This window comes from Crinia signifera, chromosome 2 (assembly GCF_055691185.1).
Source record: "Crinia signifera chromosome 2, ASM5569118v1, whole genome shotgun sequence".
In the NCBI taxonomy this organism is placed as follows: Eukaryota; Metazoa; Chordata; class Amphibia; order Anura; family Myobatrachidae; genus Crinia; species Crinia signifera.
In genome coordinates, this window is record NC_139218.1 from 195,318,977 (window position 1) to 195,334,637 (window position 15,661).

The 15,661-nt window shown below is 41.9% G+C and overlaps 1 protein-coding gene across 2 annotated transcripts in view; it reads left to right on the top strand.

Annotated features, from left to right (window-relative positions):
• LOC146060369 (protein argonaute-3) overlaps positions 1–15,661 on the top strand; it is a 114,786-nt gene that overhangs the window by 25,371 nt on the left and 73,754 nt on the right. For both annotated transcript variants that reach the window (XM_083173506.1, XM_083173507.1), the window contains exon 2: positions 13,618–13,789. In XM_083173506.1, the coding sequence (XP_083029632.1) occupies positions 13,618–13,789 (172 nt within the window). The remainder of the gene's footprint in view (positions 1–13,617; positions 13,790–15,661) is intronic.

Below are 15,661 nucleotides of genomic sequence, written 5' to 3' on the forward strand. Positions count from 1 at the left end.
TATAAGTTAGAAATTGTTGTTTACTAGCGCACCTCTATATCTTTCACTTTATTCCTTATCTCTTGCTCCACTAACAGGGAGGATATATAGTAGTGCAGTTTTTTTCCCCTGTTTCCTTATCACCTCCTTGAGTTATTTGTTCATATATCTAACTATGTTTGTGTGTGTATGTATGTGTGTGTGTGTGTGTGTGTGTATATATATATATATATATAATGAAAATCTCAACAATGGATTCAGAGTGTGCTGCTAAACCTTAGAGCATTGAATATATTCAAGTAATATTTAATAAAAATTCCCTCAGGGCGTAACAGTGTGCATACAGGTTTTTACAGTACAGTTCAGTGAATCAAAAAAAGATAAAACATGATCCTCTTATCAAATACACATAATAATCAATCAGACACAATGGTTACCCCAAAGCGTTTCGTCATGGTCTTGACTTCATCAGGGGCAAAGGATACATCAATTTGTTGAGATGACCACACAATCTTATTGGTAGGATGGGATTCCTCAAAAGTGTGTATTGGTCCAATGTAAATCCCTTAGGTATTGTGGATTTGAAAGATATGCACCATCAGTTGTTCTTCAAAGTTTTGGAAGAGTTCTTATACTTCTTTCAAATTGGTGAAAACAAGGCGCTATGCGGTTTAACAGCAGTCGGCAATCATATAGTGATCCAGTGAGGGAAGAATGCTCAGCTCAACTCCTAAATCCTATATATATATGTGTGTGTGTGTGTGTGTGTGTGTGTGTGTGTGTGTATATATATATATATAGACAAAGTTAGAATTATTATTTGTGAACAACTGCAGTGGTGCCCTCCTGAAGGGTAGTATAAATACAGTGATTCCTGTGTGTGAAGTGTGCAGGTTCCAGACGCACAGACCATACATACAGGAGCGAGGCTGTATGTATGTATGGCGGACTGAGATCAAATGAATGGTTATATTTAATGCATACAAACATAGTGCTGTCAACGTTTCAACGCCGCATAGGACGTTTTTCTCAAGGCTCTGTGAATATAGAGCTTTGAGAAAAATGTCCTATGTAACTCATTCCTGTATAGGCTGTGCTTCTGGAATCTGTGTGTGTGTGTGTATGTGCGTGCGTGCGTGTGTGTATATTACGCTCACGACTTTTCTTATAGTAAACAACTAATGCAAAATAGTAGATGAAATTCCCACTAGAGGGCGATGTACAGATGCAGCTTCAGGCAAAGCACGCTAAGTACAATACTGAACTTATGGGGGAAATTTACTAAAGGAAATTTGTAAAAAATAGGTGTATTTGTATCCAGAAATACACTTATTTTTGACATTTACTATCCAGAAAATACGGCAATTCATATTCGCATTGATAGCACATCAATACGAATACGAATTTCCGTATTTCCGGGATAGTTAATGTCAAAAATAAGTGTATTTCTGGATACAAATACACCTATTTTTTTACAAATTTCCTTTAGTAAATTTCCCCCATAGTATGTTTCTAATCCTAAAACTAATTTTGTTTACCCATTTCAATTGGTTTTCCGGATGGCATAGGTAAGGAAATAATTAATTTTTGTTACATTTTTTTTTTCTTAATCATACTCCATTCATATATAAGTAGCAGAATGTACGGTAAACAAGCTTCTTTTCAATTTCAGGGGGTGTGCTCAGACTTTTAAAATGGAAAATTCCTTAAAATATACTGGGGTGGCTCAGACTGTTGACAAGTACTATACATAAAAAATAATTATTATTTTTTTTAGAAATGTTTTAAAAGACACTTTTTTCCTCCAATTGTTTTAGAAACCCATAAGACTACAGCAGAGTTTAGTGTGATCTAAATAACGGTTCGTGATGACTGGCTGCTGCCAGTCATCATGAAAGTCTGAGGAGTTTCTGTTGATCTTAAAATGAAGACTATTTTGTGTTGTAGCTTGTAAGGTACTTTTCCTCAAATAAGTGGGAGTGGAACAACCCTTTACATTTATTACTGTAGGTTGTAAGCTCAGGTCTTTCCAGAGGAAATTCCAGTCTGCCCAAATTCCCTCCTCCCCAATAGATGAGCTCATTTTTCAGAAATGTGTCCTAGCTCACGCTGGTTCTTTAAATATGTACAAGAAAATCTGGGGCCCCATTTAAGAAAATCTCTTTCCAAAGGGGGCAGTCCATGTAGCAGAGGAATCTGTTGAAATATCATTTGGTTCTTGTTTTGAATTAAACCTAGCACTATAGCAGCTGCTTGTTTATAGACTTTTTTTTCTACTTCTTTTTTTTTTCAGTCCAACGTGGCAGAGCTTTTGTTTGTTGGTGGTAGAAAAATGTATAAATTAATAGAACTGTGTAATTTCGATGACTTTGTGATTTTATGTAGAAAAATATTATAAATGCAAGAAATAGGTGAAGGATTTATACTTCAATAAATATGTCCACCAAGCTGACTTCTCAGCAGCAGACACTATATCAGACTGGAAGGCATTTCTAACACACAAACCGTGATTAATTGTTTGTAGTTCTTGCGTTACAGAAATACTGTACGAGTTGGTTTCCGAATAGACTGGGAAAGGCACAGGGTCCTAAAGGTCTAAGAGGAGATTTAGCCGTCTTCAGTATAATGGAGTGAGTGCTAATACTTTAGAACAAAGAGAGCTGTAGGGGATTATGTGGTGAACAATTTGACCTTCATGGTTCAAATCTAAAAATACTGGTTTTGGGGTTTAGTGGCTATTTAGCTGTATCTTAAATAAATTGAAAATTTAAATATTTAACCTAAAGACTTGCAAATGTTTTCCAGTTGTACATTGAGCATAAATGTTTTTGTTTAGTAATTGTTGAAGTACTCGATCTCCAGGTGCTGTATGACTCGACAGTTGGGATCCGGACGATCAGTATACCGACGCCGAAATCCCAACTGCTCGACAATCGCGATCCAGACCAATAGGTAGAATAGAACCTGTGGAGCCACGGAGCATGCAAGGGTCTTCTTTGCCCCCCTCCACCACTCTGTCGGAATACCGACAGATGTTATACTGCCCTTTGGGATCCTGATCGTCAGCGTGTCATTTCGAACACGTTCTCCCTTCCACTTTCAGAACCCACTCCCCTCCTTTATGTGAGTAAAACAGTTAAACTTCTCACCCTCACATATAAAGCCTTTAATTGGGCAGTACGGATGGTGTAATGGTTAGCATTACTGCCTCACAGCACTGGGGTCATGGGTTCAATACCCACCATGGCCCTAACTGTTTGATGTTCTCCCCGTACTTGCGTGGGTTTCCTCTGGATACTCCGGTTTCCTCCCACAATCCAAAAATATACTGGTAGGTTACTTGGCTCCCCCCCCAAAAAAATTAACCCTTGAATGTCTGTGTGTGCATGTACATGTGGTAGGGAATATAGATTGTAGGCTCCACTGGGGCAGGGACTGATGTGAATGGCCAAATATTCTCTGTAAAGCGCTGCAGAATCTGTGTGCCCTATATAAGAAACTGCTAATAAATAAATAAATAATCACTCCACCCAGAAATCTCCACTCTAAATTGGAGATGTATAACCTATCCTATTATCTCATTATAGGGTAGATGTGTGAATCAATGATAAGGCAGGATAAGTGAGCCAGAGGAGAAGTGGCCCATGGCAACCAATCAGCTGCTCTGTATAACTTTTTATTTTGCAAATTATAGATGTTACTTCAGCGCTTATTGGTTGCCATGGGCCACTTCTGCTCTGGCTCCCTTCTCCTCACTTATCACTGCTTCATACATCTGCTTCTTGATACCCACTAGCTGACCAGCTTCTTTCTTCCCAGTTCACCCCGTTCTCTTTAATGGGGTGAACTGGGAACTCTTTAATTCAATCAAAGCTGTTAATCCGCTTTCATGTGGAAAGTTTTCACTTTTCATGAAAAATGGTCATCCCCCAATTTAATTGCATGTGAATTTAACATGCGATTATTCACAACCGTATTTAACACAATTATTTTTCCATCACTTCTTGAGAATTGTAATAAATACTTTAAGATAAAAATGTCAGGACTGGTTCAGAACCACGGGTATACCCTCCATTATGAGTAATTATCCACTTATATATATATTTTTTTTTAAGTCATTCTTGGGATGAAAATGGGCAAAATGCAGTATGAATGGGTCAGGTGTTCTTAAGATTGCAGGTGGGCGTTAGGTTAGGCTTAAAAATTACACGAATATATACTAACATACATTTTATGCACCTCAAATTTAAAGTATAGGTATAGCATTTATTTTGCTGAAAAACACTTGTCTTCTATGATGTTTTCACTGTTATAGACAAATGCATGTAACAACCATTTGACTTTACATTACTATAGCAACTATTATACTGTTATCCGAAATTGGTTTATTTTTGGGGGGTAAGGGCAGATTTCTCCATTTTCACCTATACTTAACATGTGAAAAACCATTGACCGTTATCAGTTGAGACATTTACCACCCATTTTCTGGCTGTATAGCACCCGTTAACAGGCAATACATGACATTAACACTCAAATATAAAACTTTCACTATTACTTGAATTTCCCCTAAAGCTGGGTACACACTAAGCGATATGCGTATATTCAGACAGATCGGACTGACATGTCGCTCACTGTGTATGTGCAATCCCGCAGTTGTTTGAGAGGATGCTAGGTTTGATGTGCTTAACATCCATCCTTCATTAACATGCGTGTATCACTAGCTACGTTACTAGGTTCATTACGTCAAGTGAGTGGGCTGATGGAGATTTGTTTCGATGTATGAACAAATCCTTTTCCTTCCAGTAGGAACCCTGCTTAAGTGTTTAAGCCTTCACGGGCAGTTCCATGTTGTGAAGCCCATGCGGAGATGGTCGGGACCCACTTTGGGGTCGGGACCCAAAGTTTGAGAACCACTGCATTAAAACATACTTTTCTCAACATGGGAGAGATGTATCTAGAGCAGTCTTTGAAATAAGCTAGAGGCAGAGTGGTTGCTTTGGGCAACTACTCCACTTTATCTCTCTAAACGGCTTGATACATTTATCACTCATTTGTGGCTATGGGGCTTATTCGGCATGGATTACTAAGTAGATAATTCGCATATTGGGGGATTATTGAATGACTGAAAGGAAGAAGGCATTTGGGAGTGGTTTCCTGACATTTTCTGGGTGTGCCAGAAGAAACTGAGGCCTGCCCAGGTATTTTTGAGGAGGGTCTATGTATGACTTCAGCGATAAGAACTTCCAGCCTGTCTCAGTCGCAGTTTAGTGGAAGCATCAGACCTACTCACAATTGCAAAGAAGGCAAAAACTGTTTGATCGTTTGGGAGTTGCGTATGGATTTGTGAATGGATAACACTAACAATACATTCCCAATTCTCTTGCAAGTTAGCAAGGGGTGTCTTCTCTTGCTGTATGGGCAGTGCCTTTCTCCTTGCAGTCCACTGCAAATTCTCATTTGTTCGTCGGGAGGCTTGCCACCTAGCAACAGCTGGTGGGTTATGGTGTAAGCCTCCCGACATACGCTGGAATGGTATAGTGAAATAAAATTTTCACTTACCTTACCACAGCCAGGGGAGTAGGGAGCTTAGCTGCTGATGCATGACATGTGCACAGGCAGTGCACATATACTGCAGGTCATGCAGGTGCACTCTAGTCACATGCACCTGCTGTATATAAGGCTAAGCTCCGCCCCCTGAGGTCAGATTTTACCTCAGCGCTGAAGGAAGGAGGAAGCTGTGTCTGTGTCTGCTACAGACAGACTTATAAAATCCCCATCCTTCAGCAAAACAAACGGCCCTCCAAACATTACATGGCTGTGGCTGCTTATACCTCCTCTTCCTCACAGAATGAGGTATTATTTAAGAGGAGAAAGTTATTTAACCCTGTCAGGTCGGAAGACAGCAGGGAAGTTTCTGTGGAGAAAGGAGAGCCCAGTCAGGCAGAGTTTCTTCAAGAGATGCCTGTTCAGGCAATAACATCTCTTTACCAGGTATTGCCTGCAGTAGGAATACCTGAGAGGTCTGTAAAAGGAGAAAGGAGAGCCCAGACAGGCAGAGTCTCCTCCTCCCCTTGCCTATTCTCACAGTGTTGTGGAAAGGCACAAAAAGAAACAAATAGTTCATGTTTCTTCAAGAGATGCCTGTTCAGGCAATAACATCTCTTTACCAGGTATTGCCTGCAGTAGGAATACCTGAGAGGTCTGTAACAGACCACCCTCTCTTGCCCATGGCCAGCACATTTTCCTATCTGTCACTGGCAGTATGCTCAACAACAAGCTCATAACAGGGACTAGTGCTCAGAAAAGGGACTAGTCACCACAGTACACAGTCCCCAGCTAACTCACAGGGAGTGGCTTGGGAGTTGGAGGATGTAACAAGATCCAGTGAATCCTCTCACAGGGGTGAATATAGTGATTTGCAAATGACCTGAGTGGCATTGGCAAGTGAAATGCCCCATTTATGCTATACACAGCACACTCTGCCCTGAACAAGTGCTTGAGGTGTAGTAATTCACCCAGCAGGCTTTTGCAGCCCCTCATTAAGGAGGACAGATTGTTCTCTGTAACACCTGGGCATTCCTGAAATCCCTGCCCTTTTTACCCTAGAGATTGACTCTGCTTTCTCAGCACAAGTGGGGGGAAAAGTGCTGAAAAAAATAAATAAATAAAAATAAATAAAAGTTCATAGTAACTGACACTGTGGGCCAGTATTATTTGCCCTGGATAAGGCAGAGTAAAAAAGGGTTCCAGCGAACTCCCTAGATTCCCTGCTTCCAAATGGCCCTATTGAAAGCTGTTAATAGAGCTACCCTGATGATTGGCCAGGCCTTTAATTCTATTTCAAATGCCTGCAGAACTGCCAGCAAGCAAGTGCATATCTCAGTAATGTAGCTCCTGCATCAGTGGATGTCCCAAACCTAAGTCTGATCTTTCAGTCCTGACTTCATACACAAGGTTAAGTTCTGCTAAAGTCCCCAGCCCTTCAAGGGGCCTGTTTGCTAGGAGGGTCATTCTGTTAGAGCCAGCAGTTTGAACCTAGAGCAATGTGACAGCCACAGAGTGCTCAGAGGAGGCTTCTCCCAGACACAGGTCACGAGAGGTGAAGTGAATATCATCCTAATAAAGACAGAGGATTCCTCCCTGTCTTTCCAGAGCATTGGCCTCCTGTAGGCGAACTACCATGTACAGGTGGGAGGAAGGGCATATTCCCCTTGTTCCTTTTCCTAACCAGATATGCTCCCATCCAGGGAACACTAGTTCTGGATGCTGGATAAATAATGTCCCTGGCCCTTTAACAGGGCTAGATCGAGTCGGCAGACAATTGCAAATAGGTTGGGTCAGCTACCATTTCCCTGTAAGGAAACAGGACCTTTCATATAGGCCAGTACTGAATATATATGAAACCTTGGTCTTTCCATATGGAGGGTTTAGCAGATATACCCTTTAGGCTGGTCCAAGCTAAACATTGTAGCTAAAAAGACCCGAAGGAGGCATTGAACATGATACTGGAACATCCAAATCATAGGAGGCTGCTAAGTTCCCTGTGGAGAGACGTTCCATGCAACTGGACTGTAATGGATTTCGGACTGTCCAATGCCCCTTACATACTCATATGCATCATGAAGGCAGCAATTACACACCTCAGACAGTAAAGGGTTCACTGTTATTATCTACCTAGGTAATCTCCTGGTAGTGCATGCAGAACAATTGTCCCCCTTTTCTCCCAGGTATCTTATCCTGTCGCTCCTCTGGCATCTAGGTTTTCATAAGAACCTTGAGAAATTTGTATTAATACCTTCCCAATCTGTTGTCTTTCTGGGGTCTTTGATAGATTCCTCTTCTGTATCAATAGCGGTTCCCTCAGACAAGTGGAACGCCATACAAGTCTGTTTCTTAGGTGCTCAGTTTTCACTGAGAGACTTGGCTAGGCTGATAAGGAAAATGAGAGCCTCAGATCCTGGGTTTTCTCCACGTACCTCTCATATGCAGACAATTCCAGAACCTCCTATCATCCCTTATTTGACAGGATTAGGACAGACAAAATGATACTATCTCCCATAGTCCACAGGGAGATTCACAGTTGGAAAACATTTCCTATTCCAGATCTCCCCTACCTCCTACTCCAGACATAGTCATCACATCAGATGCATCCCTCATGGGCTGGGGGGCATTCACCCAGTGCAATACAGTAGGAGGGAAGTGGACCGCTTGAGATTCTAAAGCTCATATCAATCTCAGAGCTAAGAGCTGCCAGATTGGCTATATCCTCTGTATTTCCCTCAGACCCACGGGATAATTCAGTTCAGCTTTGTCTGGACAACAAAACCACTGTTTATCTACCTCAAAAGAATAAGAGGCACTTGATCTTGCATTCTCTGTCAGCAGGCAATAAATGCCTGGAAGTGGGCAGTACAGCGGTCCATTCTCCTGTTTGCTACATGCATACAAGAAGAGTTAAACAAGATAGCCATTTCCTTATACATAACCAGTCATACTGTGTATTGAGCGACTCTCCAGTTCCTTCGGAGGTGTAGATTTAGATCCCACTGCTGCCATAACACACCAGAGATCTTTCTCAGAATTGCAAAGACCTTGGGTCACCCACAAGTGGATACGTTTGCAACACCATCAAACGTACAAGTTCTGACATTCATATCCAAATATCAAGGGACTCTCCACATGGATGCTATGTCCTTTTTCGCGGGCTGACATTCCACTTTCATATGCCTTTTTCCCTCTGGCTCTGCGGTTGTGGGTCATCCACAAAATCAAAACAGACGTGTCCAAAATACCCAAATATTTCTGGCATACTCTGTCTGACCCTCCAGAGTTTTGTTCCCTTTATCAACCTTTTTCACAAGGTTCCGGGCTTCCTCTAGGTTCATCTACAGACTGCTTCCAGGGCAGCACAGACCTACTGAAACATCTTCCACATTGTATGTGGATTGCAACATTACTAGGTTGCAGACCATTCCCAACCTCTCTGCCTTTTCCACGTCTTGCCTGTTTTAGGCCTAGAATAAGGTCCAGATATCAATCCATAATTGAATTTCTAGCATTACAGTCCTCTAACCTTCCTTCTTCAGGCCCCCTTTTCCGAGCCTAGCATAACTCTGGACTTCCTTGCCACCACATTCGAAACAGGTTTGGCTTATGCCAAGATATGCTCATATGGCTTGACTCTAGCTCTCCTTATCCCAGGCCTCAGAGAATAAGAATACTTAAAGGATTCTTTCTAGCTAGCCCACCATGCTATGGCATTCTACCTGGTGGGACATTAATCCCTTTTTGTACTTCTTGGCCACTATACCACCATCTGCAGATATCTTTGGCCTTTCAAAGAAGTTAGCTTCACTGTTAGCCCCTGCCTTTGCAGCCAGAGGGGCTGAGTTTTCGTCAAACCACATATCTGAACCTGGATGACCCCTACGCCAATGGGTTTCCTTATTATTCTACGGGGACACACAAAAACAAGTTCCATGCACACACCTCTGGTGGAATGTGATCTGGTCAGAGACCAGTCAGATCCAGATCTTTGTATAGTTGATTGCCAATCCACTTACTTACCCCTCACAGTACCTGTAAGGAGAGACATCAAACAAACTTCTCTCTCACATGCCAGAATATTTTTCATCCTGCCAGACCTTTTTATGACCAGGGAGTGTATAGTTTCCACCATACAGAGTTCTGGAATAGACACTCCACTTCAGAGGCCATCCCCTTCACTGTGACGCAGTTAATTCAATGGCTGCTAGAGGCATACCATTTCAGCCTGTATTGCAAGCTGCACATTGTTCATCCGCTTGGACTTTCTTTAGACATTGCTGGAGGCCTTCTGGTTCTCAAAGAATTGCGTTCCTTAGAGCAACCACCAGGTGTGTGGTAGTCTACCCACCAGCTGTTGCTAGGTGGCAAGCCTCCCGACGAACAAACACTAGTTTGCAGGAATCTATGATCTGCAAACTCTCTTTGTTCTAGGGAATAGGATTGCCACCTAGCAACAGCTCCCACCCTTCCCACCCAGTACCTTGCTAGGTCTGCTGCTTGTTCTCTCTAAGGTTCGGTTAGATACCTAACTTATCCTTTGATTCAAGGCACTCCAAAGGCCTAGAAGAAGCAACAAGTGCAGTCACCTAAAGATCAGAAATTAATTATTTCCTCTTCTCTGCTATACTCACAAGTTTGCCTCAGTTTATAACATGCCTGGCTACAATACAGCATGGCAGTTATTTCAGTTGTTGGTTCCTAGTCCAACCCAGTTTCATTCTTACTCCTTCCAGTAGAGTTTCTCAGATCTGATCTATGTTCGTTATGAATGTTCTAGTTAACATTTATTTTTGCATACAATGGTCTTTGCATACAATGGTATTTCTCTCTTGTTCCACTTTAGGATTGCCATCTGTAAGCTTCTGTAAAATCTGACCTCAAGGGGCGGAGCTTAGCCTTATATACAGCAGGTGCATGTGACTAGAGTGCACCTGCATGACCTGCAGTATATGTGCACTGCCTGTGCACATGTCATGCATCAGCAGCTAAGCTCCCTACTCCCCTGGCTGTGGTAAGGTAAGTGAAAATTTTATTTCACTATACCATTCCAGCGTATGTCGGGAGGCTTACACCATAACCCACCAGCTGTTGCTAGGTGGCAATCCTATTCCCTAGAACAAAGAGAGTTTGCAGATCATAGATTCCTGCAAACTAGTGTATGAACGATTCCTGCTAAATTAGCCCTGAGTCCACTACACCCATTTCACTAACTAGATTGGTAGAGACGTTCACATGTCTTCAATCCTATATTTTGTTGGACATTATTGTAACTTAAAAAAACCTGGTTCATGTATAGGATTTAAAAAAACCGCACCTCAATATTGAAAAAAATATATATTTTTGGTCTGTGCCACATATGAATGAGGTTCCAGGGCAGCAGTTCCCAACCTTTTTTCTCTCTCGTTCCCCTTGATTAGGCTTTTAATTTGAGTACCCGCTCATCTCATAAACCCCCCCTGACCTTTCTACAAATGGGGTATAAAGTAGCCATGTCATGCTTCCTGTCAGTCAAAGCTTTAATAAAAAAAAATTGCCTTAATGTTCCCTTATTAATGCAGCAAAAGTATAATGTAAGTGTACACTGAATAATGAGGTTGGCTTCTGTGTGCTAATGATACTGAGTAACATGCAATGTATCCATATGTTTAATCTACATCTTTATTCCAATTATTTTGATAAAAGTATTTATCTAGTGTGCTTGGTACTTTGTATGTGGTGGAGGGTCTTGTGTCCTATGGAGCAAAAAAGATGACAGATGGATATGTGAATTAGCTGGTTGTCTATAACTAATAGGTTTATGGTTGCATGGGACAGTGTGTCTAATTAAATGTTTGGTTATTTAGACTGGATTTCAGCTATAGTAATAGCCCTCATCAATCAGTCCAGGACAGCAGCAGTGCAGCACCTACCAATTTACATTTCCCCAGCTGGTAATTGTCACTATTCAGTGAAGCCATTACTAGGTTACATTCTGAGCTGCCTACCATTTTTGGTTTCATTCTTTGTTCTGTGGAAATAGTGTTGAGTTACTCGTATAAACTCCATCGATTGAACTAGATGACTTGTATTTTTATGTTTTGCTCTGTCTGGCCCCATAATGATTGCAAAATATTCTTGCGAGTTCAAGAAACAAAGCGTGCAGTTAATGACTATGGGACCTAACATTACTTTTAACTTTTGCATGAAACCTTCATAACATGGGGCCTTATTCTTTTTCACTCTTTCTGACAAGATCCTTCTTAGATGGACAAAACCATGTGCACTGCAGGTGGGCTAGATGTAACTTGTGCAGAGAGAATTAGATTTGGGTGGGGTTTTTCTTCAAAGTGAGATCTATATTGCAGTGTAAAAATAAAGCAGCCAGTATTTACCCTGCACAGAAACAAAATAACTCCCCCAAATCTAACTCTCTCTGCACAAGTTACATCTGCCCCCCCTGCAGTGCACATGGTTTTGTCCATCTAAGAAGGATTTTGTCAGAAAGAGTGAATTAGAATAAGGCCCATGGTTATTCCTTTTAAGTTTATTCTATAGCCATAAAGAGAAACTACACCGTGACCACCACTATACATCCAGTGTGTCTCATCAGGTTACACTGAGCCCATGAGAGTATGTGGTCGTTAGCTCGACAGTCATACGGTCGATCACTACACGAGAGGCAGTAGGTCGACACGAAAAGGTTGACATGAGATTTTGCGCCCCCTCAGTGGAGGAGGAATATATTGGTGTGCCGAGTGGTACACATATATGGTGTCTATGTCGACAAAAAGTTAAGCAATTTGTATAGCCAAAAAAATGGAACTGGATTGATGCCCGACTATTCAATTGCGGACGTGGTCACTGCTGTTGATGGCATTTTCCATTGCCTTTTCACTTTTTATTATTTTGGCCTAAAAGGTTTGGTGAAAACTGCCACAATTTGCCCAGAATGTGTCAAACATGTGAATCTGCAAAAAAAAATGTAGAAAGGTGTCTATTTTTCGACTAGACGAAAAATGTGCACTAATTGAATACTAAGAAGTATAGTTAAATTTGAGAGTGTTTGAATGTTGGGAGGAGGTAAGGTGTTTCATAAGTGAACAACAGCACAGGACAGGACTTGACTTCTAGGCAGGAGTGAGATGTGCTTGAAATGTAGGAAGTTGGCTTAAAGGATTGAAGATGTATGGGTAGAAAGTGTTGAGGTGATGGAAAGTATTATGGGTTGGATTCTAGCAGGAACTGCTGGGCAGAGTAGCACAGCATGTGTGTAATGATTACAGTGAAAGAGCAATTTTATTTATTTGTATGTTTTTTTTTTATTTGATTTTTATATCACACGTATTTTGCAGTTCTTTATAGAGCATGCTTGATCATTTACAGCAGTCCCTGCCCTACTGTAGTGGAGTTTACAGTTAAATATGCTATCATAATATCTACAGATGTTGCGCCTACAGCTGAAGTGATCTTTTGGTGCCATTATGGGCAGAAGGGAAGTAGGTCTTCAGGCTACATTAGTCCAAATTATCTTAAGGGCAAGTTGGACCCCATTTACCTTGAGCTCCATGGGGAAGGGCTCACATCGCATGCCATTTATTTAATGTAAAAGGTCTCCTGGGGAGCTGTGGATGCGATACATCGCACACACGATGTGCCTCTGTTGGCTGCACATAAGATTTATCCTATGTGCAGCACGCCTGACCTCCGATCTGATGTGCACAAGCAAGAGCATTGTGTTGAAGTGGATGTCAAAAACATGTGATTTTGCCCAATCCTTTGAAATCGTACAAATCTCACCATCTATAGAGTTTACAATCTTAAACTTAATCCAGTATTCTGTTTTTCTTTGTGATTCCCAAAAGTTAACCCATATATTACACAAATAGTCACCACATGCAAATATGCGAAAATAGCCTGAATTTGAATAAGTGAACAGTTTTTTTTACATTTCTCTTTCCACAACAAATTTCCTATGAACATTTGTCTATTGGTAAAGTTACAATATACCCTGTAAACCTGGATTAAGTTCTATTTTATATAAATAGAATTTTTAAATGTTATTCCTAATACATAACAATGGTTAATTGTTCCTTTTTTTTTCTTGCCCTGTAGGACCCGTGGGGGCGCAGCCCTTTTTCGTGGTGCCCAGACGGCCTGGCTATGGCACCATGGGGAAACCCATCAAACTGCTGGCCAACTGCTTTCAAGTGGAAATCCCAAAGATTGACGTCTACCTCTATGAGGTGGATATTAAACCAGACAAATGCCCGCGCAGAGTTAACCGGTAAGAACTAACTGTAATAGAGTATGGCATGCCAAAACTTTCACTCCTTTATTGTTTTATAATCTGCAAGCCGCTTAGCCAAGTGTACGTCCTTGGGTAGTGGTGCTTGTCAAACACCTTGTGAGTTTCCAACTACTTTTTCCTGCGAAATTGCAATAAATTGGCAAATAAGTAAATCATAGCAAAATCAAACCCACTTATGTCTTATTAAGATGCCCCCTTGCATTAAAATGCTCACCACAAACCCTTCGTGCCTGTCGGACCACTTCTTATGTTCCCAAGTACTGGTGCTGCTCACTCACTGAACATCTAAATTGCCTTACCATTCGGAGCCCACAGAGAGAGTAGAAAGTAAAGGGGCTTACGTACATTGAGATGAGAGATGCTAGAACGTTCAGCACACAGCGCTGCACAGCTGAGCGATCTGTTGGGGCCAGTGTTTGCTTTGAGAACACTGGCCCTGACCCCAGTGACCCTGATATCGCTATGCCCCTACACACAGAGCGATGTAGGGTGATTTTCTAAATGATCTAGTGTGATCGCTTACAAATGCCCGGGGATCGCTACATGTGTAAGCCCCATAAGTCAGGGCAGGAGATAAAGACACAGAGGGGTAGTGAGGGCAGAAGATAAAGAACCCGAGAGGGCAGGCTGAACAAAGTAGTACAGACACCGGAGAAAGAAGCCAAATCAAGGCAACACCTGGGACAACTGCTAATGTTAACTCAATCTGGCAACCAAAACCCCACACACGCGAGGCGATCCTGGCTGCAGCAGATAGTCGACGATATCTGCTGCGGCCACAGGTGGTCGAATTGAGAGTACAAACTGAACAATATCTGTAAACAATATCGTTCAGTGATGTAACCAGGACCCGCTGAACATACAGGTCATTGTTTATATAGCCAAAATCGACCTACATGTTCAGTAGAAAGGAGGGGTCAATTAATGATGCGTAGAAATGCACATCATTAATGATATTGAGTGTACACGCTAGACAATGCTTAAACATGATCTTTTAGAAGGCCCTTTCTGGGCAATATCTTTTAAAATATCCTCTAGTGCAGGGGTGGCCAATCAAGCTGCATGTGGCTCTTTTCTTAATATGATGCAGCTCCAGCACTCAACCAGTTATTTCTCAGCTTTGGCACTGCTGGGACGTGGTCGCAGGAGTATATGGAGTAAGTCCTTGCCGAGAGGTATTCTTCCGCATTCACATGTTCCTCCACAGCCGGCTCATTCTTCTAGCATGACCTGGTGGTCGGCACATGCACTGGACGCTCTACGGAGGGAGGAACAGGTTGGCCACTCAGTAATCAAAACTTTCCTCTGTCAGTGGTATATTACTGTACTTGTCCACGAGGATCATATTAGATAGCAGTGCAGTGCTGCAGTAAGGACAGGCAGGCTATTCTAGCAGGATGCTGCTAAAGGAGCAGGGCACATTTTGCCCTTTAAAAATCGGGCAAGGTGCAGCAGCCTGCTAAAAGAGCTTAGCGTGAACACTACTCAAGGGTCTGAAATCTTTATATATACAGCCTCAGTAATGCGCCATTTGCAAGAGCTAATAGCATACCAGTTAAAGTGCTGCTGTAGTGAGTGCTAGGTGCATTATTCTAAAGGCATAAGCCCAAAAATGGGGCATGGCTTTGTGCCAGCTAGACCACAACCCGTTTTAAAATGATGTATGTCCTTGTGGGTACTAGGCCATGCCCATTTTTTGTTGCTTGGTATCTGCTCTTTGTCTTACCATATTTGTCAGGACAATGGTATTTGGTGTCCCGGCTGTGGCAGCAGTGAGCCAGTAGAAGGGTCAGGGAACTGGAACACTGGAGGCTTAAGATCAGGACAATTCATAGAACACTGGGCACT